Source organism: Carlito syrichta, unplaced genomic scaffold (genome assembly GCF_000164805.1).
Source record: "Carlito syrichta isolate Samal-C Ts95f unplaced genomic scaffold, Tarsius_syrichta-2.0.1 Scaffold199527, whole genome shotgun sequence".
Lineage (NCBI taxonomy): Eukaryota > Metazoa > Chordata > Mammalia > Primates > Tarsiidae > Carlito > Carlito syrichta.
In genome coordinates this window covers 24,196-51,798 of record NW_007143623.1, presented here as the reverse complement: position 1 = coordinate 51,798, position 27,603 = coordinate 24,196, and the positions used below count along the sequence as shown (strand labels likewise).

General features: G+C 40.4%; 1 protein-coding gene across 1 annotated transcript in view; it reads left to right on the top strand.

The window, feature by feature from the left end:
- Positions 1-27,603, top strand: part of GARNL3 (GTPase activating Rap/RanGAP domain like 3) — a 97,735-nt gene that overhangs the window by 46,221 nt on the left and 23,911 nt on the right. The window contains exon 4 of the mRNA XM_021709372.1: positions 16,987-17,061. Coding sequence (XP_021565047.1) covers positions 16,987-17,061 — 75 coding nt within the window. The remainder of the gene's footprint in view (positions 1-16,986; positions 17,062-27,603) is intronic.

Genomic DNA, 27,603 nt, shown 5'->3' with positions numbered 1-27,603 from the left:
AGACCAATGGAACAGAATAGAGATTCCGGAAGCAAAGCCTCAATTTCTCAACCAACTCATTTTTGACAAAGCCTCCAACAACCACTGGGGAGAGGGGAACCTTTTCAGTAAATGGTGCTGGGAACACTGGATGACCACATACAGAAGATTGAAACAGGACCCCTACCTATCACCATATACAAAAATTAACTCTAAATGAATCAAAGACCTAAACATAAAACCCCAAACTATAAGAATCTTAGAAAACACAGGAGACACCCTTATGGGAATTGGAACTGTCAACTAATTCCTATTCCAAACCCTAAATGCCCATACCTTAAGAAATAAGATATACAAGTGGGACCTCATCAAGTTAACAAGCTTCTGCAAAGCAAAAGAAACCATCAAGAGAGCAGGGAGACAGCCCACAGAATGGGAAAAAATATTTGCCAACTGTATATCTGACAAAGGTCTAACATCTAGGATCTACAAGGAACTCAAACGCGCTGAAAGGAAAAAAACAGCCCCATTAAAAAGTAGACAAAAGACATGAATAGACACTTCTCAAAAGAAGATAAATGGTCAGCCAACAGACACATGAAAGGGTGCTCAGCCTCACTCATCATCAGAGAAATGTAAATCAAAACCACATTGAGATGCCACCTAATCCCAGTAAGAATGGTCATCATTAATAAAACAAACAACGACAGATGCTGGCGAGTATGCGGAGAAAAAGGAACGCTTCTACACTGCTGGTGGGAATGCAAACTAGTGCAACCTCTTTGGAAAACAGTGTGGCAATTTCTGAAAGAACTAGAAATTGACCTTTCACATGACCCAGCAATTCCCTTATTGTAATATATGCGGAGGAACTCAAATCATCCTACAAAAAAGATACCTGCACACGTATGTTTGTTGTGGCTCTATTCACAATAGCAAAAACATGGAGCCAACCATGCTGCCCATCGAAGCTGGACTGGATAAAAAAAATGTGGTACATATACACAATGGAATATTATGCAGCCTTAAAGAAGGACAAACATGGACTTCGCAGCAACTTGGATGGATTTAGAGTCAATCATACTCAGTGATCTATCACAGAAATAAACAACAGAGTACCATATGTTCTCATTCATAAGTGGACCTTGAACAATTATCATAATACTATAAGAAAGGGTTTGGCAATAGTGGGAAACTACCAGGGGAGGGGGGTGGGATTGGCAATTGAGGGAAACTGCTAGGGGAGGGAGGGACACACTTCATCAGCAAGGGTACCTGCATAATCAACGTTTGTATACCTAACCCTGAATTGTACCCCACATTTTTATAAAAAAAAAAAAAAAAGAATACATTTCAGCCATACTCTAAATTCTCATTTTGCTTCCTTCTGACTTCCCCCCCCCCTTTTTTTTGAGTTGGAGTCTTACTCTGTCGCCCAGGCTGGAGTGCAGTGGCACACTCATGACCACTCTAGCATCCACCTGCTGGGCTTGGCAATCCTTCAGCCTCAGCCTTCCAAGTAGCCAGAACTACAGATGCGTGATACTATGCCTGGCAAATTTTTGATTTTTATCATAGAGATGAGGTCTCGTCAAGTTGCCCAGGCTGGTCTTGAACCTGCGGACTCAGGCAATCCACTCGCCTTGTCCTCCCAAGGTGCTGGGATTACAGGCTGAGCCACTGTGCCCGGCCCTGACTTCTCTTTTTGATGCTTCCCCTCCTTGGGCTCCACTGAAACTGCTCTTGCCAAGGTCACCAGAAACCTTTTTTCTGAAAGCAGGATTTATTGAGAAGACAGAAAAGCTCCCACAGTGGGAGAGGACCCAAGGGGGTTGCCCCAGAGATCTTCTTGCTATCAAATCCAGTTGGTGCTCCTCAACTCAATCTTTATCTTAAGTGACCACATGGTAGCATTGGGCCCTATTAAAACTCTGCTCCTTTGGTATCTCCACATCCTCAGGTTTTCTCCTGCTTCTCGATTTCACCTTCTCAGCTTTTTTTAGGGATCCATTCTCTTCTGCCTTGTTCTTAAACGCCAGTGCTCCTCTGGGTTCTGCCTCAGGCACTATTCTCATTCAACATCCTTTTTCTGGGCGATCTCCCCTGGCTTGAGTCTCTCCCTTCAAACTGGTGATGCCCAGATCCTTATATTTAGTTCAGATTTCTATCTTCAGATATCTATCCTTGGACTCGTTTGTCTAAATGCCCCTGGGCCATCTCCACTGGGATGGCCCATAGACAACTGAACCTCAGCTTGCCCCAGACTCAACTCACCCTTGTCTCTCTTTCTCCATGCCAAACCACTGAGTGAATGGCCTTGTCTTCCTTTCAGTTGCTATTTCCAGAAACCAGAAAACCACCCATAGCTCATGTCCCAATCTCTTACCAAATCCCTTTGGTTCTATATTCTAAATAGATTCCATGGCCAAGTTGTGCTTTATATGTGTTAACTAAATTTTGCAACAACTTAATGAGGTGTGGATGCTATCACCCCCATTTTACAGATGAGGTAACTGAGATCCAAAGAGGTTTATTAGCTTGTCTAAGGTAACACAACTGGCAAGTTATAGGGCTGTTCCCCATCTTATCCATATTAGGCTGTATTTACTTGCAAGTTCCTTGATCTTGTTGTTACGAGGTACTCCAGTGACTCTCTAACTTTATTATGCATGGAAATCACTTGACCAGTTTGTTTAAAATTCATGTTTTAAATTGGTATGTCTGGCATGGACTGAGTAGTGTTCATTTTTTACAAGCTTCCATTCTGAAAGTGGCTTTTAATTCCTTATGTGTTTCTTATTTAGTCTCTTGAAGAAATACAAACAAGAAAAGAACAGGGATGTTTGCTTTTATATAATTCTTTTTTGTATGACATTTTGTATCATTGTGTCTTTCCCTGAGCTTCTGGCACTTTTGCTTACTCTCCATAACTTCTCAAAGATTCCATTCAGCAAGTTTCTGATAAGATTACATCTAGCTTGCCCGTATCCTCAGATGTAATTAACCTAAGTCTGGGAGCTTTGATTTTCTTAATGTTGTAAAAGAGTACTTTCCCTAATGTATAGCCCTGACAACACCATCTTTATGATTCCAAACAAACAAACAAACAAGAAACAATAACAACAGAAAACCTTCACCATCTCTCTTTTGCCTATGGAATAAAATAAGTACTTTTTAGACATTCAAGGCTTTCCACAGTGTTACTCCAGTATGTCTCTGAGCCTTGGCTTATGTGACTCATGATCCAGCAGACAGACCTTTACCTACCATTACCCAGGCCTCTGGGACTTCCTTATACCTTTCATCCTTCTAGAATGCCCTCTTGAAATATGCCTCTGCTTAGCCTCAGTTCTTCCACGCAGCCTTACCAGATTTCCCTATGGGAAGTCATCTTTCACTCTTTAGAACCATACAGATCTTTGCATTTCTTTGTGGTGCTGGTCATATTGTACATTGTGGTTGCTTGTGGGCATTTCTTATTTTCCTAGTGGGAAGGGATCATGGTAACTTTCTTGCTGTATCTCCAGCAGTACTTAGCTCATTGTCAGGTGTCTACAGATCAACTAGAAGATTAGTTTTGCTAAAAATCTGATATCTGATCAATTATTTTATTTCTTCTTAAATTTTTAATGTTACTTCCTAGTCTGTCTGTATATATGTGAATGTGCATACTGATATACTTTTAATATACTTTTATGATTATGAAAGGAATGCATATGCATTATAGAACATTTGAAATACACTGAAAAGCACAGAGAGGAAAATTAAATTCATCTGTAGTCCTACCACCTACACATAATCACTATTAAGATTTAGTTGTGTTTTTTTTTTTGAGTTGGAGTCTCACTCTGTCGCCCAGACTGTAGTGCAGTGGCCGCTCCCGGCCACCGCAGCCTTGACTTGCTGGTCTCCGGCGATCCTTCCACCTCAGCCTTCCAAGTAGCTGGAATTACAGGCATGTGCTACCACGCCCGGCTGATTTTTTGATTTATTGTAGAGATGAGGTCTCGCGTTCCTTTAGTAATTATGTTTATATACAAAGTGGGTTTATATGTTTTATTGTGCTTCTTTACTTAAAAACAAAGTATTATCTTTTGAAGGCATAAATACAATGTTGTTTCCTCAAATTCCAATCTTTCTTTTCTTCTTTATGTCTAATTGCATTGGCTGTGACCTCCAAAACAATAGTAAATAGCAGTAGTTGCAGGCTTTCTTTTTCTGAAGCTTAGGTATATTTTTTAGGTAGTATATGAGGGTATCTATCCTTAATCAGTACATATCTGAGAATGTCTCTGATTTATCGTTTCCACAAGAACAACTTGGCTGGCTTTAAAATTTCTGAGTCATCACCTTTTTCTCTTAAAACTTCACAAATTTTGATCTGTTACTATGTTAGTTTCCCAGGCCTGCTGTAACAAATTACCACAAACTGGGTGGCTGGGTGGCTTAAAACAATAGAAAATTTATTCTCTTTCAGTTCCAGAGGCTAAAAATTTGAAAGCAAGATGTGACAGGAACATCCTCCCCCTGAGGAAGGACTCTAGGTTAGAATCCTTCCTTATCTTTTCTAGTTTCTGGGGTTTCCAGCAATCCTTGATACCCTTTGGCTTGTGACTGTATCACTCCAACTCTGCCTCTGCCATTAGGCCTTCTTCCCTGCATTTCCGTATCTAAATCTGCTCTCTTTTTCTCTTAGAGACACCAGTCATTGGGTTTAAAAGCCTACCCAAATCCAGTAAGACTTCATCTTAACAAATTACATCTGCAAAGACCTCATTTGCAAATAAGGTGGACCTAAATTTTGGGAGACACTATTCAACCCAGTATAATTATCTTCTGCCCTTTTGTGTTCTGAAGAGAAATCTGGGGCGATTCCAATTTAGTTTCTTTCTTTGGTAATCTTTCCTGCCTGGGTTTTTCTTAGACTTTAAAAAAATCTAGCCGGGCTCAGTGGCTCAGCCTGTAATCCTGCGCCTTTGGGAGGCTGAGGTGAGTGGATTGCCTGAGCCTGTGGGTTCGAGACCTGCCTGGGCAGCGAGACCTCATCTCTACAAAAAAAAAAAAAAAAATCAGCAGGGCGTGGTAGCGCATGCCTGTAATTCCAGCTACTTAAAAGCTGAGGCGGAAGGATCGCTGGAGCCCAGCATGTCAAGGCTGCGGTGGCCGGGAGCGGCCACTGCACTCCATCTGGGTGACAGAGTGAGACTCTAACCCAATAAATAAATAAATAATAACAAAAAAAATGCTTCCCATAATCTCTCTGTACATTTTTTATTTTTAAAATGCTTCCCATAATCTCTCTGTACATTTCTCTGTTCATTAATTTTGTCTTGAAAAAGTGTGTCTGTGTGATTCTTAGACCCAGGCATTTAGTCAGGTATAAATATTTTCTTTTGTTATATCTTTGATTATTGCATATCTTTTCTCAGTCCTCTTTGGCTGTCTTTTTTTTCTTCCTTATTTTCATTTTGTTTTGTTCATTTCCATTGACTGTTCAACAGCTAAAATGGTGAAGATATTGCTTTTCTAGTTTTCTAAAATGAAAATTTTGTTTTCCTCCTCACATGAGGATTTTAATCCTACATTTGTACTTTTTGGTCTTCATTCATTTCACCCACTTAGACACAGTTTATATACGGTTGCAAAGAGATCAAGTCTTCTGTTTCCCTGAGGACAGCAATGGCTATTCTAAAATTTTATTTTGGTTTCATAATAAAGAATGGTTAGAGGTATTCTTCCTTTTCTAGTTTTCAGGATCATGTGTAGCATTTTTTCATAGCTCCCATGTTGTTGTTGTTTCCTTTTTATGAAAATCTTCAAACAAAAAGCTATCAGACCTTGTGTTTTTCGACATTCAGAGTATATTACTGGCCCTCAGCTATCATTGCCCATTTGGGACTGTAACTTCTCCGAACTAAACCACTGGATGACTGGAGATTTTTCAAAGCTCCCTGATTGATTTCCAGGGTCTCATTGGTACTTATCTTATAGGACTTTGCTGGAGTGAGATAGAATATTCTCCTGTGCTTGACTTTTTTGCTGCTCTGAGCCAATGGCTTCAGAATTCATTCATAGTAGGGGTTTGGGGGCTACCAGTACCAGTCTAGTTGAAAGAGACTTATTGAAGTAATATTTGGTTAGCTTTTTACTTAAACTTGAGAAACTGCCAGCTGTCCAGGTCAAAGAACAGAATGGAGATTTTGAAAAGCCCAACCACTCTTTAGTGAAGCCGACTGCTTGGCATGTTGGTAAAACTGTATTCCCCAGGATGCTCTGTCCCCAGGACTCTTCCTGTTTCTCTCCCCACAGGGGCCTCTTTGCTTAGAAGACTGTGTTTTCAGATGGCTCTCTCTCCCTCCCTGCTTCTTGCCCAATGTTTTCTTGGTGTTAAAAAGATATGCTGACATGGGTGGGGCTACCTCAAAATGTAGTGCCCATGTAGTAAAAAGTATTTTATTGTTATTTTCAGATAGACCCAATGTCTCTTAGCCAAAATGAGGGAGTGGAAGGAAGAATAAAGTGTCTTCCACCCTTCTGTAACCACAGGCTTGCTCTCTTCCAGGCAACAAAGCTGGTCACCAAATATGTTTCTCAGTTCTTCTCCTTCAACTATATGGTGTGGAGAAAATGTCCTGATCTTTTGGCCATAGGATTGACAATCGGTCTTTCTTTAGACTCATGAATTTTCATTTTTTGTGGTGAATCTCCATAGGACTTTTCTGAGAAGTTGTGTATCAGGGACTGCTAGTCAGATGCTATTTTAATTAGGAAATCAAGACAGATATATTTCGAGAGGGAGAGTTAGATGCCAGTACTCATCTTGACTTGCTGCACATTTCTCAATAAAATAGAAAGATAATCTATTAGGAGAGAGAGTGTTTCTGGGGTAATGATTTGTGACTGACAAGGTGGGCGATGTAGTAGGAAATGGAAAAAGAGTGGATCAAAGGATGGGGAGTAGTAGTGAGGATTTAGTCATAGTCAAGTAGCATGAGTTTGTTGTAGGCCTGGTCAAAGGGAAACTCTTGTCTGAATACGGAAGCAGAAGAGTGAGAGTTCAGTTGGTAGGGGGTGACAGAGGGTGACTTGGGTTAGTGGGCAGTGTGCATAATCTGTGGACTGGTGAGTGCAGCATTGCCTGGTTAACCATAGATCCCCAGCTAGAACATGTACCAAAAAGAGTCTGAGGGGGTTATGAGATAGGTCCTGGGTGCCACAGCTGTGCGAGTGGAGAGGGGAGGATGCTGTTGGAACCTTGGGAATGAGTGACAGAACTGTGGATTCAGGGAAGGTCACGAGGTTTGAGGAGGCAGAAGGATATGAGCTCAGGCCATTAGGTAAATCATAGCCATGGGTGTTGAGTTTGTTGAGGCTGGGGACCAGGGATGAGGATGATAAGAGAAGACTGGCTCAGACCCAAGGCCTTGGTGGTCCTCCTCTAGCCAACATTCATCCTCCTGGCTGGAGAATCTTCTAACCAACCTGGGTGTTTGTACATGTGCCATTGTGCTCAGCACTCTAGCTGCCCAGGCTCCCAGATCTTCTCCCTGTCTCCTGGCATAGGCAGAATGGACCTGAAGAGTGGGAGGAAGGGAGCACCCCCTTGGGTCCCCATACTGGCTCCCTTGCCTCTCCCTGCAGGCAGCAGAAATGGACTGAAAGAGACTGGAGACAGGGCCCAGAACTCTGCAGTGAAGGGACACCTCATTCTACCTGTGTTTATACCTTCCCCACCCCCTCTTTTTGATACAAACATTTAAACTTTTTTTCTTCCCTTCTGAACAGTACTTTCTTTCTTTCTTTTCTTTTCTTTTTTTTTGATTTTGGCTGTCACTCTGTTGCCCAGGCTGGAGTGCTGTGGCAGGACCACAGCTCACTGCAGCCTTATCCTTCTGGGCTCAGGTGGTCTTTACACCTCAGCTTCCTGAGTAGCTGGGACTACAGGTAAGCACCACCATGCCTAGCAACTTTAAAAAAATTTTTTTTTGTAGAGACGAGGTCTCGCTATGTCACCCAGTCTGGTCTCAAACTCCTAGGCTCAGGAAGTCCTCCCAATTTGGCCTCCCAAAGTGCTGGGTTTACAGGTGTGAGCCACCGTTCCTGGTCATGTACTGTGTTTTGTGTGTGTGTGTGTGTCTGTAATTTGCATATATAGGGTCAAGTGGGTCTGCTTTCCTGACTAGTATGTGTGGTTTTTAAAATCCTGCTTATGTTGGAAATCATTTTTCAAAGGCCCTGTGCATCTTCCACTTGCATTATAGCAATGTGACCTTCTCTAGCTCCCAAAGGCAGAGTCTGTCTCTTCAGCTTTTGCCCTCTCCCAGCACTCTTCTTGTGTCTGTTATGGCATTTAACCAGGTTGTGTTGTGATTATCTGTATATATGTATGTGTCTCTCTCTCACTAGGATTTGCAGCCCTCAGGGGCAGGGATCATGTTACATTTATCTTTGCAAGTCCAGCAGCTAGTACAGGCTCTGAAAAACAGGTTCTTGGATGAATGTTTGTTTAATCAGCTCTTTTCAAGGAGTTTAAATACAGCATTAAAGTGGTTTAATCACATTAAGTAGAGCACTTTAGAGTAATCATTACCATATTATTATAATAATATATATTATAGTATCATAACATTTCCTGAGCATTTGCTATGTCCAGGCACTGTTCTAGGCTCATTACATGTTTTGCATTGTTGAATTCTCTCTACGAGCCTAGAAGTACATACAATCATTATCACCATTTTAGAGATAAGGAATTTAAAATTGAGAGGAAAAATTATTTTCCCAAGACCACAAAGCTAACAAATGTGGAACTGAGATTTGAACCTGGTCATGTGAGCCCCAAAACCCACATTCATAACCATTTATTTTAAAGAAAGGAAATCTGGGGGGGAGTATGAAATATTATTTTTAAAGATGTACTTTATACCTTTTTGAGATTTTTTCCCCAGGTAAAAATACTGTTCTGTGAAATAAAATATATTCCTTAATGCCAAGTACACAGTGCATGCTAAACAGGAAGGAATCTCAGTGCTGATTTAGAATGGAAACAGGCCCCAGCCCAAAGAAACAAAGCAATTAAATAGAGGGGAAAGATACTTTTTGTTTTTGAAAAATTTCATATTTATATTAATTTAAGAAAGATTCCTGACTGAGCATGGTGGCTCATATACTTTGGGAGGTCAAGGCAGGAGGCTTGCTTGATCGTAGCAGTTCGAGACCAGCCTGGGCAACATAGCGAGATCTCATATCTACAAAAAGTCAAAAAATTAGCCAGGCGTGATGGTGCACTCCTATAGTCCCAGCTATTTGGGAGGCTGAGGTGGAAGGATCCCCTGAGTCCAGGGGTTCGAGGCTGCCTGTGATCATGCCACTGCACTCCAGCCTGGGCAACAGAATGAGACCCCTGACTCAAAAAAATAAAAATTAAAAAAAGAAGGATTCTTATTTAATTCCCTATAATTTGAAACCAATAATATTTTTATGTATAGTAGTTAATTAATAACATTTTATGCTTTCTATTTTAAAAAATAATTAAAAATATTATTTAAATTAAATTTTCACTTTCATATTACTTTTCTCCTGAAATAAAACATCCAGTACATTGAAACTGAGTGTTAAATGAATCCATTACAGTTTTGCTGAGATTGGGCTGAGGATGTTAAATCACATGATTTTCCATTATTTAGTATATTTAACTTGAATGAGAAACCAATTTGATCCTGGTAACCCAGAGCTGTATGAATGTCCAGCATGTCTCAGTCCTATCCAGTAGTACTTTCTGCAATTATGGAAATGTTCAGCTTTGTGCTGTCCAATATAGCAGCCACACATAACCATTGAGCACTTGAAATGTGACTAGTGCAACTAAGGAAGTGAATGTTTTTTGTTTTAATAAATTTAAAATTAACTCTAAATCAGGTTAGTAGCCACAGTGTTGAACAGTGCAAGAACTCTAAAAGCATCACTCACCATGCCTGGTAGATACTAGCTAAATGATCATTTAATTTGCTTTTCCCTTTTTCTTCCTTCTGGGCACAGTCTTCCTCAGGTTCTAATTATTTAGTATATGACAAAAGCAAAGATGTAAGGACAATAAAATAAAATAAAATAAAATAAAACTCCTTTCCTCTTTTCTTAGCATTACTGATGTTAAATGTGTGCTAACATCCTATCCCTGAACCTCTCTACCAAGATGAATGCAAACAATCTTCTAGTTTTTCTGCCCTGCTTTCCTGTTTGTGAGTGTGTGACTCTCATGTGTCCCTGGTGTGAATCAGACCCTTCCCCTTCTCAGAAGACCCTCTGGGTCTGGGCTGCCTTTGTGGCATGGTGGTCTGACAATTTCTTTGGTTTTGCAACTAGTTTTTGGTCTATTCAGATTTCTTTCTCTTCTTAAAATAATTCTCATTGTTTACATGTTCCTTGAAAATTTTCCATTTCATTAAAGTTTTTTATGATATTTGCATAGTTTCACATAGTATTCTCTTAATCTTATAAAAATCTCTTTCTTCTTAGTGGTTGTATTTTCTTTATTTTCACTATGTGGACCTGCCTTAGTTCTTTGCTTTTTAAAGTTAGACTTGCCTGAGATCTCTTGGATATATTTATCAGTTCAACTATGTTTCTACTTCTTTAATTTCTGCTCTGATCTTTTATTGATTCCTTTCCTCTCTTTTCCTTTGGTTTATTTCATGGTTTTTTGCATCTTCTAGAGGTTAATGCTTAGCTCATTGTTTTTATCCCTTCTTGTTTAATAATAAACATTTAATATGAATTTTCTTGTAAATATAACATCTATCACATTACATGTTTTGATATGTACTGTTCTTGTTATTTGTGTCTAAATGTGTCCAGTTTTATTCTTTCTATTTGACCCAAGAGTTTTTTCATATACGTGTGTACACACACACACACACACACACACACACACACACACACACACTCACACACACTTAGAGATAGGGTCTTGGTATGGAGCACAGTAGCTATTCACAGGCATGATCATGGTACACTACAGCACTGAACTCCTGAGTTTAAGCAATCCTCCTGCTAGCCTCAAAAGTTGCTGGGAGGGCCTAGCTCAGGTGTACATTTTTAAAATTTAAAATTTTTAAAATCCTTTGAACACAAATTTCTCATTTAGTTGCATTATGCTAAAAATGACCTGTATAGTTTTATAGAATTTCTTAGAACTTTTTTATTTTATAGAATTTTATGGATGTTTTTCATGCTCTTCTTTCTGTTCAATATTTAGTCAGTTTCAAAAGTTCAATAGATGTTTTTAAAAAGTGTGTATTCTCTTGTACCTTGAAACATTCAATACATGCCTATTAAATTATGGTTATTAATTTTATCATTTGATTCCTCTACAAATCTAAATGCTGAAATTTCCCATTTTAATTGTAATTGTAATTTTCTAAACTCCTTTTTCTATTTAAAATAATCTTTGTTTTATAATTTTGTTATTATTCATTACATAAATGTTTATAGATATCCTATTCTATTTATCTATCTAAAATAACTTTTTTCATTTGATTTTTTTTCCTCCTAAGTTCTATCTGATTTTATTATTCCCTCACCATTTTCTTTTTGTCCCAATTTACCAAGAATATTTTTTACTTTGCTTTTCTTTCTCATGATTGTTTGATTGTATTTAATAAATATCTCTTGTTGCTAGATGAATTTCATTTATGTTCCCAATCCTCAAGTCTTTTTTTCTTTTAATAGGGGAATGTAGCCCATTCATATATTAAGACATCTATGGTGTTCTCTCTACTGACCTCTAGAAGGAGTTCCAGGATCTTCTTTATCCACTTCCTCATTTCACCCCTCCCTCTCACTCAGTTCATCAGAAGTGCAGATCTGGATTAATTAGATTAAAAATATCCTATCAATCACTGAACTCCCTCCTGGGTGGGCAGAGTGTAAAGGCCAGAGCATAAGGGTAAAAGCCTCTTTTTTGGACCCTTCTCCCGGAAGAATAACAAAGGGCCCAATGTTCTTCAGCAGGAGAAGAGCCCAGACCAATACCCTTCTCTTTGCTGGCTTTGGAGTGGTAAGATCTCAGACTGTCCTGCTCTCTACTGCCTTTCTACAATGTCCAGGTCCATCTACCTTCACTAATGGAGATCTCTGTAGTTTTGGTCTTGCTCACTAGTAGGAAATCTTGCTCAGGGAACGGTTGTCTAGGGGATGGTTTAGTTATTATCAGGGTCTCTGCCCAAAGACCTTCATAACACTTCAGTCTGTTTTTCTTTACACTTTCTGACAGATATGGTCTCTATGTTTTTGGCAATCATGTTCTTCTATTTATCTCATGCTAATATTCTCACTTTGGAGGCAAAACTACAGAGATTAGTATCTACTTTTTGGTTCACTGTGGTCACCGCATTTTGAAATTCAGGAATTATGCTTTTCATCTGAAAGCTGATCACAGATTGTTCCATTTTCATAGATCCAGTATATTCCCAAATTATCACCATAATTAGAGATTTTCTAAAAGTTCCTTATGCTTTTTTTTAGTAAATCTGTCTCATAGAACATTTGCTCTGACACTTGAGGTCAGTTTTCCCCTTTTTAAATTGTGAACTTATCATAGGGTTAGTGATTGTTCTTTTTATTCTTGTGGGGTGGATTAATTGGCTTAGAATGCCACACATAGTGAAAAACAGGAAGTTTATTCCTCTCTAACATCTAACCAGGTATTCTAAGTGGGTGGTGACTGCCCCACACATTCAGTCTCAAGATGAATCTACTGTCTTCAATATGGACTTCCAGGATTTCTCTGGTCATTGGAGTTCTAGCCAGTGAAGAATAAAAAATCTCCTAAATGCCACCCAGGACTTCAACCCACTTTGAAGTAAAGAAAATTAAATCAAATAGCCACCTCTAGGGAAATGGGGTCAAGCCTATGTCCAGCTACAATTCTATTACTGTGGTAGTTGTTTCCTACTGGTCTAGTATCTAGGATTCGGTGCTTTCACCATTACTGTGGCAGATGGAGAGAATGGATATTGGTGGCAGCTAGAACTCTGTACCACACAGGATGAACTGGGGGAGAGAGCTTCTAGGCTGTATGCTATTTGATGCTGAGATGGTTTCCAACAGAGATTGTGTCATTCCTGAATCAGATCTTCTCTTAGTAAAGGAAAGAGTGTAGATTTTCTGTAGTCTTAATTGACCAGATCAGAGTTTTGTGAGGAATAATAGGAAGAAAACTGATAGAGACAGCTACCTGGCAATCAGCATCTTTGCTGTGTTAAAAGGATATTTTCCCTGCAGTGTTATTTTTCTTCCCTTGTTTTCTGGGGCACTGTCTTCTTTTGCAGCAGCTGGCATACTGGTCTACATTAGGCCCCAACCACCATGGCCCACTCTACTTTAGTTAGCAGGCTGTGCGAGTTAGCTGGGGTGAGGCCAGTGAATGGGGGGTGGGGGTCACTGGGGCTGCTACTCTGTGCCATCCCTGAGTGTGACTAGCAGGATTTCCTGCCCACCAACTGCCCTCCTTTCCATGCTCACCTCAAGCAGGCCTTGCCAGCATGAATTCAGAGATGTTAGCTTGAACCTGCCTGGTTTGATTAAGTTACCACTCAAGCTGACTTTCCCCGGAAGATGGTGATTCAGGTTATTTGGCCTATCTTTCATCTTGGTCTTTCCTTCTCGGTAGAGCTGGTAGAATAGATTTGACATTTTCTTGCATGAACAATGAACTTTCTTTGGTCTCCAGGGCCAGCATAGTTCTTACCCTTATTTTATATTTCTTTGGTCATTATCAATAAGAATTTAGCATTTGTCTATTTACATATTTTTTGTTTATAATTATTTGATGAATATTGATACTATGTCAGAAGGTGCGTTTAGCTCTGGGGTTGTATTGATGAGAACAAAGTAGTTGCTGTCACCATGAAGCCTGCTGGAGAGTAGAGAGAATGCCTCAGGAGAGACAGGCTTGATCAAGTAATTACACAGAGAAATGTACATCACACTTCTATGGAGTGCCTCAAGAACTTACCACAGGGCCAGTTTTCCAGACAGTGGGTCAGGAAGCTATCTTAGTGCAGTGAGGCCTTTCAAGGAACTGGAAGATGAGGGGGGTTCCTTAGGGGAAGGTGGAAGAGGAGGCCTTCCAAACTGGGGAGTCCCATTCATGCATGCTCTCTGGTGGGAAGAAGTGGGGGTGCTGGGATGGATGGAGGTGTGATGGTGGAACACAACCAGATTTGCAGTTTGCACTGTCACCCGGGCTACAGAGTGCGGTGTGAGGAGCTGTTTGGAGAGGAGAAACGGTAGATGGGCATCCAGACCTGTTGAGAGGTGGTGCCATCACCCAGTTGAGAGATGATGTGACTTGAGTGAAGATGGGGATAGGGAGATAGTAAAAATAAGAACCAAACCTGTTAGCCTGAGATCTGTCATTATGGATTTCATGATTATGAGTTCAGAGGGAGCCAAATTCCTTCTTACTGTCAAATCATTAAATGTGTTCTTAATTTATTCTTGAACTTTTCAAGCAAAACAGGCGATATGCTTCTTGTTCTAATCTCAACAAAGGAAAAGAACATCATTGCTTTTGCCTGATAGTATCTGGAACATAGTGTTTTAATGATGTTTATTTTTTATTTTTTTATATGAATGAGTAAATGAATGAACAAATCAGTAAATGACTATCAGCTCTTCTCCTGAGCCTTTGAGTCTTAGATGAGACTAGCTATAGTCAGGACTATATCTACCAACCTCTGTTTCAGGGGTAAGAAGTAAGGGGTATGTGTGTCCCTCACTTACAGGCCTATGTCAGATGTTATTAATTGATTGTAGTGCTCTTTTCTTGCTAAATCCAGGTGAGATCTCAGAATGCTTCTCCCAAAGCTCTTGAAGCAGCCTGTACCAATAACACTCGACTTAACACCTATTTGCAATTCTATTTTAAGAGTAGAAACCCACAAGCAAAGAAGTCACAGATGTTGAATCCTCTATACATCTCCTGTGAAAATGGCAGTGACCCTAGAAGACCTAAATATATCTTCCTCTTGTACTTTAAAATTGGGCTCTGTAAGAAGGCCAATTAGAGAACAGTCCATGAGGTCACCTCACTTCCAACACCAACTGCAGAGTTCAGGGGTCCCCAAGAACACCTTCCAGTTTAATAGTTTGCTAGAAGGACCCATAGAACTCACCAGAAGCTGTTAAGATCACTTATGGTTTATTATAGTAAAAGGATACAGATTAAAATCAGCCAAGGGAAGAGATGCATGGGACAGAGTTCAAAAGGGTTCCCAGTGCAGAGCTTCTAGTTCTCCTCTCCCAGTGGAGTCGTGGACAGCACTGACTCCTCCTGGCAATGATGTATGATAGTGTGCATGGAGTACTCCCTGCCAGAGACTTACCTGAGTTGTGGAGTCCAGAGTTTCTAGTGGGGCTTGACACATGTACGTGGTTGACCCGTGTGGCTCACCTTAGCCTCTAGCCCCTCCAGAAGTAGAAGTGATACCATGTGACCCAAAGCCCTCACCATAGATCACACTGATAGTATCCAATGTGGCCAAAAATCCTTAAGTAAACAGACTCTCACACAGAGCTTACAGATCATGGCCTAGGAGCCAAGGGCAAGGTGAAATTCATTACTACATTGCCTCTATTTCTCATCCTCAGTTTAACAACAGTGTAATGATCTGATGCTATCAAAAGCATTTGTTTTTATAAATTATTTTGCAGGAGGAAGATGAAGTATAAAAACTGGACCTTATCATGGGCATTTCCTGGAGGATGGTTAGGTAGGGTAGTGGTTAAAAGAAAATGATGAGTTTCTGAGGTCTAGCTGCTTTTGTTCACATCCTAGCTCTACTTATACTGACTAGCTGTGTGGCCTTAAGAAGCTATTTTACCTTTCTCTGCCTCAGTTTCCTTATTCATAAGCAAGAATAATAATAGCACCTACCTTGTGTCATTATTATAAGAATTCGATGAGATAATACATGTTAAGGCAAGGGGAATGCATGGCATCTAGAACCACTAACTAAATCCCAGATACTATTTTTTATATTTGTCTTGAAAAAATATATCAATCTCTTTCAAATAATTTTCTTTGGGAAAATTTGTGGGGGTTTTCCCCAGAAATTCTTCCTTTAATTTTCACACCTTCATATATCTTAAGTGAAAAGATGAGATAACTGAGAAACTTACCTGGGTGAGCCTGGAGTTAGAGAGGTGAGAAGTGCCCTTTGGGGCAACTGTGTTCTGATGAGTCTGAGAAATGGAAATTGCTGACAGATCTTTGCTACAAATTGTGGGTAGTTTTAAAAGGCTGAAAGCAGATGTGTTGTTTTTTCAAGTTGCTACTGAGAAATCAAGGAGGAAAAAATAAGTTGACTCTTGAGTCAGTCATTTTAGGACTGATGTGCCATGCCCCCGTCTGTTCACTTACCTCTTTCCAGCATCGAGCTCCCTGGAGACTGTCTATTTGCAAGCAGCACCTTGCCAGAGCTAAAACACAGGCTGCCTGCCTGGGAAGGAGCTAATTGGCCTTTTGGAAACGGTTTAAAGCTGAATGAAGCACAGGCGCCTTCTCTGATGGTAGTAGAGCCTTGAGTTCATGCCAGCCACTAATTGTTCTTTAGGCTTTCCTGTGAAGGCAACTGAACTTGAAACTTGGCTTTCGGTCTTGCCATCTGTGAGATGCCACTTGTCTACATGTGATATGTATTAAGACTGTTGTTCTAGGCAGCATTGCTTTCACGTTTTGCAGCATTGGAATATGTTCAAATTTAGATACAATGCTCTTGTTTTCCACTCTAGTGGGCTAGGTGTTTCTTACCCTTGGGCTCCTAGAAACAGTGGGGGCTCACTGTATGAGGACTCAGCTGATACAGCTTTAAAAAGGCTTTCAGCTTCTAGCTCCAGCCCGTGCTGTTAAAAATGACTTACTTTATAGGATAGATGCAGGCAGACAGAAGGAGCATTGCGAATGATGACCTGCTACCTAATAGAATGCTTTTTATCCCTCCGCTCCAGCTTATTTCCAGTGATGCTGATGGAGCCATCCAAAGGGCTGGAAGATTCAGAGTGGAAAATGGCTCTTCAGATGAGGTAAGGAAGCCTCCCCAGTTCTTATGATGTCACCAAGCACACAATTGTCATGCTTGTCATACGGCGCTGAACAGTTTGTTGTCCTCATTACAAAAGAAGATATGCTTAGATAGAGTTCTGGAAGAGTAATAGAGCTTTTCAGAGCTTTGCTTGAATCAGATGGAAGGGAAATGCCAGTATTCTCACATGGAAGGTGCCATGACTAGGGTGACACATAGCCCTTAAAAGATCTATGCTAAAATTAGGTGGACGGTGTTCTGCCACCAATGGGACCAAGGACAATTTCACCACTTCACTTGTCTTTCACAAAGACAATTTCACTTTGTGAATGGCCCCCAGAACCTTAGCTCTTCCTCTGCCAGGCTGGCCTGCTTGGCACGACCATCTAAGTAGTGCCAGGGTCCAGAAGGGAGATACAAAAAATTTCTGCTATTGTAAGATGTCATCACCTTTATTCTGAGAATATACCAGAAAGGAGGCTGTATAGCCTACCATTTCTTGAACCACACCCTCTTTGTGGGCTCTCCTGGTCTTTCTTGCTACAGGCCACAGGGACTCACGTGGTTTTTCTTTTTCTTTACAACTGCCACTGCCCACTTTATCCTTTGGCGTCTACCCCCAAAACTGGAGAGTACCATAAAAGCTCCCCAGTCTTTATCCTCTTTGCTGCCTCTTTATGTGACTCCTCATAGCGCGTCAGCACCCCCAGCTTTGGAGGCAGGCAAGCCTGGCTTCAAACTCCTACTCCCCCACCTCCTAGTTGTATGACCCTGGGTAAGTAACCCAGCCTCCTCGAGCCTCTTTTTCTTCATCTGTAAATTAGAAACTGCCTCAAGATTACTGTGAGGATCCAGTGAGCTGCACTTGTTCACATGGTGCCTGGCAGATAGTAAACATTCAGTAAGCACTAGCTATAATAGTAATGATGGTGGACGTTACTGTAACTACTGCCACATTGCCAGCATTGCTCTCCTGACCACCTCCTGAGGCAAATTCTTGGTGAGGAGCTATGAACTTAGTGTGAAAGACGACAGCATTTGGGAAGTTGTTGTTCATTTTCATATTGGCCATAGTATAGCATACCTATTCACTTAGCATGTACCCTGACTCCATTGCTGTGTGAGACAAAGTCAGGCAGTCCCATCTTGGGACTGAATAGGTGCCCACATACTTTGTGTTCAGATGATGTCAGCTGACCCACATAGAGAATGAACTCCTAGGAATTTTGCTTTTAAAGCTTGGAAACAGCCCTCCCCAAATGGCCTGGCTCCTGGGACAAGACAGTCCTTACAACCACAAGTTCAGGCAGCCAAGGATATCCCAGGAACTAAGGCAGGAGCAGAGGTATTGAGTCTTGTTCTCCAGTACTTGAAAAGCTAGTAGCCACCATGAGTTTCTACTTTGGGAACCTAAGTACCAGAAGCCCCAGAGGCTGCTGTACCTCAAAACATCCTTCTGCTACCAAAATTTTGCAAAACTTCAGCCCAGCCCCAAATGAACAAACTACATTGGACTTTCCCACCCCAAATAAGCACAACTCTGGCCCCTACTGGGACCAGCATCTGGAGGAAATCCATATCTCCCAAGAAAGATATCAATGGGACCTTCATGAGGTCCTAGGATCACCATATGATCATCCATTAAGCACTGCTCACCTGGCTGTGTCACCTGGTCCTATCATATGCCAGAGGCCAGGTTCTGGGACTAGGACTAGTTGCTTTTTGTTAGGGAGGATTGGAAGGCACCTGTGATGAGTCATGGTTACGATCAGCTCTAGTCAGACTGCCCAGGTTCAAATCATGGCTCTACGGCTCACTGGCAGCGTGGCCTTGGACAGTTTACCCGATGTCTTGGAAGCCATTTGGAGGAGTTATTGATTTCACAAATCACTGCGGTCTGTTGCATTCAAAACACAGTCCTGTCTCATTTTACTTCTCTGGAAATAGGATATCAAGGATCAAATAGTGTTTTGGGTTTTGTTTCCACTGAAGCGATGAGCATGAGTGCTCAATTGGAACACCTTGCTGTGTGTTATGTTGATGATCTTCAGATAAAAGCTTCTGGCCAATGTTACTTCCTAGCCTGATAAAATACGCTAGAGACATCTGACACCCAGAGGAAAAAAACTGGCTTGCTCTGAGTTAATTAAAGCTATTAGTGCAGTAGGATATTCACTATAACTGTTTAAAAATTTTCAAGCCCATAAACAAACCAATTGCAAAGCAATGTCATTATAGGGTTATTTGTTCTTTTATTATTGAGTTGTAAGAGTTTGTTATATAGTCTGGATACTTGACCCTTATGCATGTGATTTGTAAAAATTTTCTCTCATTCTGTGCATTGTCTTTTCACTTTCTTGATTGTGTCCTTTGAAGCACAAAAGTTTGTAAGTTTGATGATGTCCCATGTGTCTATTTTTTAAAATTGGTTGTGCTTTTGGGGTCATGTCTAAGAACCATTACCTAGTCCAGGGTTGCATGGCTGCTTTTTTTTTAAAAATTTATTGTAGAGATGAGGTCTTGCCAAGTTACCCAAGTTGATCTCTATTCCGTGGGCTCAGGCAGTCCACTCACCTTGGCCTCCTAAAGTGCTGGGATTACAGGCTGAGCCACCAAGCCCAGCCAAAATCTGTATTTTTTTTTGATTTGGAGTCTCACTCGCTTGGCTGCTTTTTTATAGTTGACTGTTCCCTTAGGATGATATCAGATTTGCCTTTATTTCTTTAAACATAGTAAGTGGTTTTATCATCTGTGACTGATAAATCCAATATGTGAGGTTTTTGTGGCTAATTATCATTTCAGTTTTTTCTCTTGGCATATTCTCTTGGTGTTATGCATTTCTTTGTGTGTTTTGGTTGCCAGAATGTGCTATCTGTTGTTCTTGAAACTTAATTTTTAGCAATGATATGAAGCCTAGGACTAGTTGCTTTTTGTTAGGGAGGATTTATATTTGCTTTACACTAAATTCCCGGTGGTGGTGGTGGTGGGGTGGTTTGAAACTCCCCAGGTGATGCAGACTAAAGCTGCAGATTATATGAAGGCTGATTTGAAGTCATCACACTTCAGACCTCAGACACACTTCCCAGCTCAGCTCTGCTTGGCACCATGACAGCCTCCTTGTGGTCTTTGGTAGTGAAGGTGGTTTTCTCGGTACACTCTTCCCTTGCATGTATAGCCCTTTGGTATTCTAGCTTAATGTGGGATAGGTCCCCTATTAGACTTACCTACTTCAGTGGGTCTTGGGATTTGATTCTTTGCCCTCTTGTCACCAAAACACAAGTTCAGTTTTTCCAGAATTGGCTAATGTCCTCAAGCCAAAAGTAGCTTTCATGCTGAATTTACCTTTCTGGGTTCCTACCTGCCTTTCAATTTTGGTTGGTAATTGCTCCTGTCTGATAAGCACTCCAGTGCATCGAAGGAGATGACTGTAATACTTTTCTAGTACTTTGAGTTTTTCTTTTTTTTTTTTAGTGGGAGGGCTGGTTTGAAATTATATCAGGAATGCTTTTTATATAATATGACAATTCACTTATTCAACCTATGTTCATAGGGTCATTTCTCAGTGCCCAACAGGCTGAGCTGGGGTATGGGATGAATAGGCCTGCTGAGGCCCCTGCCCCCGTGAGCTTACAAACTGGCAGGGAGAATGTCAATAACTAACACAAATACATAGGATGAGTGCAAATTTGGGCAACTGCTGTTGAGAAAACAAAGAGGGCATGTGATGTGAAGTAGCAGAAAGAGGCCTACTTAAGATGGGGTGGTTAGACAAGGTCTTGCCAGGGTCATCCAGTGAGGCCAAGTCTCTGAGCAGCACTTCTCAGACCATCTGTGGTGAAGGACCTGCTTTTTAAATTTATGGTCAGTTGTAGAACTATATGAGGGTCCACTTCATATGCTTAGTATGCAGCATCTGCCTTATATAACTCACTGGGGGTTGGGTAACACCCAGATTGGTCTGGACTCTGTTTCCTCAGATGAATCCACTGAGCATGTGTTTAGATACCTCAGGAATGTCAAGATGCTGTAAAAGTTTCTAAATGCTTGCTCCCCATCCCGTACACTTCGTGAGCAGTTTGTAGAATGGCATCTGTCAGAATGGACCATGCCTTCCTGCCTTAGAGTTCATCTGGGTCATTCCTCTGCCCAATGCATGAGTCCCTGCAACAACTTTGCCAGCAGTCATCTGATCTGTCCCTGCTTGAGTATATCTCCAGTAAATGGAAATTTGGTACCCCTTGATAAGGTTTTTTCCCTTCTGACACCAAACAATTCTGACAGCAACTCAGTGTCCTATAATTCACTTCAATTCTGATACCAACTACCTGAATTTAGTGTCAGGCTTTACAAGTCTAATGGCTTAGTTCCGTAAGACTACCCTCACTTCAGAAGCCATTTGCAAATATTGGGTCCCCAGATTACCCAAACTTCTGATCAACTTGGCTACAAAGTCAGGGGATTCCTACAACCCTCTCTTCAGCCTCCATAACTCACTAAAATGATTCAGAACTCAGGAAAGCACTTTCTTTACTGTCATCTGTTTACTATAAAGGATGCAACTCAGGAACAACCAAATGGAAGCAATGCATAGGGCAAGGCATGAGAGTGGGATGGCACAGAATTTCTTCTTTAGGCATGTTCAACCTCAGTATCTTCACCAAACTGGAAGCTCCTTGAATCCCATCATTTCAGGGTTTTACAGAGGTTTCATCAGGTAGGCATGACTGACCAAATCATTGGTCACTGACGACTGACTCAATCTGCAGACCCTCTCTTCTCCCTGGAGGTTGGGGGATGGGGCTGAAAGTTCCAAGCTTCTAATCAAAGCTTGGACTTTCTGTCAGCCAGTCTACATCCTGAAGCTACCTAGGAGCCTCTGGAGAGTTTCCTCCTTAGCACCAAAGATGCTCCTCTCCCACTTATCATTTAGGAAATTCCAAGGGTTTTAGGAGCTCTGTGCCAAGAGCCAAGGACAAAGACCAAATATGTATTTCCTGTTATACTACACCCCTAAGTTTCATTTTCCAGAATCTCTAATTGCTAGAATGGTTTTTGTATTCATTTCTCTGTGTTTTCTACTCAGAGTTTCTATTTATGTTCTCCATAGCCTCATAGCATAGAACCTTTTTCAGCATGACATCTGTTGTTTTCCTCCCAAGACACAGAATCAGTTCCGTCGTTGTGACCCTCGCTGCTGTTCCTTGGACACATGCGAGGTCGTTAATGGGCCCTTTAAACTGAAGTGCTCAGAAGAGAACACAGGACTCTGGGCCTACTCCACACAGCTACTGAGTGGAGCAGGCTTGTCACTTTCCTTGCTGAAGACACTCTTCCTCTTTTTATGGAACCTGATGATTCATTATGAACTCACAATATGCTGTGTTCATCACGCCTGGTCTTTTTCACATGTGCTTTTGTTTAGCTGTGGGGGCAGCATCCTGCTGTAGTGGAGACAATTTGGGAGTCAAACAAACCTGGGTTAAAACCTCAGCTCTACCACTTATCAGTTTCTCATTCACCATCTCAAAGCCTGAGTTTCCTAATGGGCAAAAGGGAAATGAATCCTACTTTGTAGCATCTGACTGTCCCCATCTTGTACTTGAGTCATTTGTATTTTATACCTAAGTGTAGCATTTTGTATTGTCCACATTGAGTTTAATCTCATTAGCGTGTTCCATAATTGCTAATTGCCAAGAGTTTTTTGTGACATCTTGATTCTGTCACCTGTCCTATTAGCTAACCCACTGAGCAGCTTTATATTACCTTCAGATGTGCTTGTCTTGCCATCTGTGTGCTCATTCAGATTATTAATTAAAATGAGTGTGACCCCTGGGTGGATCACTAGGGGCTTCCCTTACAACTCACTTGTATCAATTAGTAGATGGTGGGACAGAGGGGACAATGTTTCAAGTTTCTACAAATCTATCTTCCTTAGCTTGGAGAGGCCTCTCTTATACACTGTTGGGGTATATGTAAATTGGTACACTCTTTTGGGAGGGCAATTAGCAATAATTTAAAATGTGTACACCATTTGACCAGACAATCTATTCTAGGATGTGTATTGTAGCATTATTTAAAATAGGGAAAAAAATGGAAACCACCTCAGTTTTCATCAGTAGAGGAATGACTATATAAATTGTGGTACATTTGCACAATGGACTGCTTAGTAACTTTTGGAATGAGGTAGAGGCATTTGTCCTTCCACAGAAAAGTGTTTAAGATACAACGTTAGACATAAAAGCAAGTTCCAGAATGATTGTAATATCATCCTATTTTTCTTAGAAACAACAACAACAAAACATGCTTGTCAAGATGCAAAAAATTTTTTTGAAGGGATATAGGAGAATGTAATAATAATTGATGCTGGAGAATGGAAATGGGAAGTTAGGAAAGAAGTTACCTTTCCCCTTTATACCCTTCTATATTGTTTACATATTTACAAGTCTATATTCAACTGAAGTGTTTAATTAAAAAAAAAGAATCCATGTAGTTGTTAAAAAGAACAAAGTGGATTTATATGTGCCGACACAGAAATATTCCCAAGATAGTTTCTTTAGTGATAAAAAAGTTTTAGTGTAATATCTATACTACTATCTCATTTATGAAAACAAATTATGTATATGTCTATGTGTGTGCATATATGTTTTTATATGTATAAATGTATGTGAATGTGTGATGGTGTATAGGTATACATAAAGTAAACAAATCTTTGTAAATGCATAGAAAAATCTGGGATTATCCACACCAATCTGGTAGCATGGTTATTAGAGGGAAAAGAAGTGGGTTGGAGTATGGAGGATGAGGGAGAGAAAAGGATTTTGATTTTTGTGTGGTTTTATGTTTACATATGTAATTTAAAAATGTTTAGTTTTTCCTTTTCTTTTTTTTTTTTGAGAATCCGTCCTCCCTACTGCCAGTGTTATCTCAGCAATTTAACTCAGGAGCTGAAGGAGAAGCAGTTTAAATGCATTCATTTATTTATTGAACTCTCTGGGAGAGAGACACATACATAAACATATACATAATTTGTTTTCATAAATGGGACAGTAGTGTAGATACTACAACAGAACTTTTTTATCACTAAACAAACTGTCTTGGGAATATTTCTATGTCAGTACATATAGATTCACTTTGTTCTTTTTAACAACTACATGAATTCTTTTTTTAATTAAATACTTCAGTTGAAAAATCACAAGTATTGTTTTAAAACTATGGATACTATTTGTAGGCTGAGTGTTTGTATTGTGTGGATTCCCTGCTTAAAGTCATCTTCTGTGTACCAGGATGTATACCCAACAGATGTGAGTGCTTGTATTCACCAGAGGATAGACACAAGAATCAGGGTGCCATATATGGATTTTGATGAAATGCTCCTCAAAATATTGTGATCAAATTCAGTCTTTCTCCCTCACGTCTTACAAGTGTAACTTGGGAGGGGGGCAGGGGGAAGAAACAAACTAGTAAACAAACAATGAAGGTAATAAACTTTTGTGGACTTTAGAATTCGGTGCAGAAATTATTCCAGATTCCTTTATCTTAGGACTCACCTCCACTCTGTGGCCATGTATAGACATATCTGCAGCATGGAATAATTTGAATTCATTATTCTGCGTCGTATCCTGTAGCAAATGTTTACCTAAAAGAGCATAAAATAAGTGTGGGTGTTTGCAGTGTTAAACTTCAGTTTTCTGGAAAATGTACTCGTCAGCATATTTCTTCCTAACTTTCTTGTTGCTGTCAAATATGAGGGGAGACCCCCCAAAAACAGAACTTATTTATAAAAATTGTGTATTTATTCCTATATGTTTAAAATTAAGTTACCTCAAAAGTACTCTCCTTTTGATGAAATACACCTATTGAGACACATTTTCCACTGCTCAAAACAATTTTGAACTCATCAGTTTTGATGCCTTTTAGTGCTTCTGCCATTTAAAAATTTCACCTCTTCTATATCAGCAGAATGTTTCCCTTTGATAACTTTTTTCACCCCAGGAAAACAACAAAAAAAGTCGCTTGGGGTGAGATCAGGTGAATAGGAAGGGTGGGGCATGGAGGTCATGCTTTTTTTGTTAAAAACTGCTGACCACTCAGTGAGGTGTGGGCAGGTACACTTGTAACTCATCAGTCATGAAATGGGCAAACATGTTGAAAGAATCTCCAAAAAAACAACGACATTTATTGAAGCTGAGCATAGCCTCTCACAACAACGCTAGCTGGTACACTGATGCTGATGGGTTCCTAGACCACTTTCCTAGTGGGAGAAAACTATACTACAAAGGGCTTGCCCTCCAAAAAATAATTCTGGGTTTTTTGGGTCCCCTTATAAATTATATGTTTTCATTTCATTATCACCTTAAACTGCTGTAGACAGGGTTTGTATATCTCTGAAATCCTTTTAAAAAGAGGTTATACTTAAAATGGTTAGGATTCATTGCAAATTAAAACATTAACTACTACTACACCCACTCCAGAACTGCTGAAATTAAAAGGACTGAAATGCTGAGGATTTGGTCAGAGGATGTGAAACAACTAGAATGCTCATATATATTGCTAAAAGGACTGTAATTTGGTATATCCTCTTTGGAAAACTGTTTGGCAGTGTCGACTAAAACTGAACGTATACATCTTTTGTGTACCAGGATGTATACCCAACAGAAGTGAGTGCTTGTGTTCACCAGAGGACAGACACAAGAATGGTCATAGTGACTTTATTCTTTTTTTTTTCTGAGTTGGAGTCTCACTCTTTTGCCCTGACTGAAGTGCAGTGGCACACTCACGGCCACCCCAGCTTCAACCTGTTAGGCTCCATCGATCCTTCTGCTCAGCTTTCCAAGTAGCTGGAACTATAGGTGTGCACTGCCATGCCTGGCTAATTTTTGACTTATGATAGAGACGAGGTCTCACCAGGTTGCCCCGGCTGGTCTCGAACCTGCGGGCTCAGACAATCCACTCGCCTCGGCCTCCCAAAGTGCTGGGATTACAGGCTGAGCCACTGAGCCTGGCTGACTTAATTCTTAATAGCCCCAAACCAGAAACAGTATACATGTCCGTCAACTGAAGAATGAATACATAAATTATGGTATTTGTCTAGTGGACTATGACATGGCCATGGAAAAGAATGAACCATTGCTACACTAGTGACATGGATGAATGCCACAGACAGAATGTTGAAGGACAAAAAACCTGACTCAAATTCATACACATGATATGATTTAATTTCTGTGAAGTCCAAGAGCAGGTAAAACTAATCTGTGGTGATAGAAGTCAGGATGGTGGTTCCCTTTGGGGGTGTGATTATGTAATGGCTGGGGCAATGGACAAGGAGCCCTTCTGGGGTGTGGAAAATATTTTCTATCTCAATCCAGGTAGTGATTATGAGGGGATATACAGGTAAAAAATTCATTTGACTGTAAACTTCTTTGTGCCCTTTACTGCCCACTAGTACTACACATCATCAGAAATTGGAACTCATTTTCAGAGTTATTCTTTCGGGGTCCTGAGGGCTTGGGTTTTGTTGTTGTTGTTGCTTAGTCTCCATTGTTTTTGCCAGTTTCTGTGTGTATTCTTGTCTTTGCACCTCATCCTATGTGTTTTTTAACAAGGGATAGGGAGTGTCTTGCTCTGCGAGAGTCCCAACTTCTTTTGGTGTTGGGTTTTTTCCTGTTTCAGTTAAGTATTCAGCCAAGATGATAGTTAAATAGGTAACTTTTTAATCATTAAAAAAGACTCTTACTTGACAGTTGGTACCTGGCATGCCACTGCCCAGGGTTTTGTCTCTCCTTCTGAGATGCTGAGCTGCACCTTGCCTCTCCCTGTGACTCCATTCTGCAGTTGGCAGCATCAGGTTGCTGGGAGGAAGACAGGCAGAGCAAATGCTTCTGAAGTCTAGAGTGCACAGATCATGTGCTGTGCCTCTGGACCCCCTTAGCTATCTGGTGAAGCATGTAGACCCCTTCTCAAGTAAATGCATAAAATACATAGGATTACAAAGGAAAACAAATAGCTCTCAAAATGATTTTTGAAACCTAATTTATGATATAGTAACATATATGCTTTTAAAATACATTAATCCAGAAGCAGGTCTCATAACTACTTTAAGTTTGAACGGTGAAAAGTGTAAACAGTATTTTGAGATATCTGCAGTCACTATAATGAGTTCAGAAAATATCTGTGATTTTTTTGTGTGTGTGGGGGGGGAGACAGGATTGAGGATTGTTCATTCTACTTTAGGTTTTTTTTTGGCATACATTCATAGTGGAATGAAGCTCAAAATTTTAGTGAAAAGTTAGGGAAAATAAAGATGTATTTATTTTCTCCCATTCAAGTTCATACTCCCTTCTCCTGCCCTGCATTCTTTTAGGGCCACTATAGAGCATTGTTTCTCAAAGTTCAGTATTTATCAGAACCACCTGTAAAACATAGATCCCGGTGCCCCACTCACAGAAACCCTGAAAGGGACGACTACAATGGGCCCAGATGTGTACATTTTAACAAATTTGAGAAGCATGGAACTAAGATTTGGTACCGTCACCTGAAAGAAGTT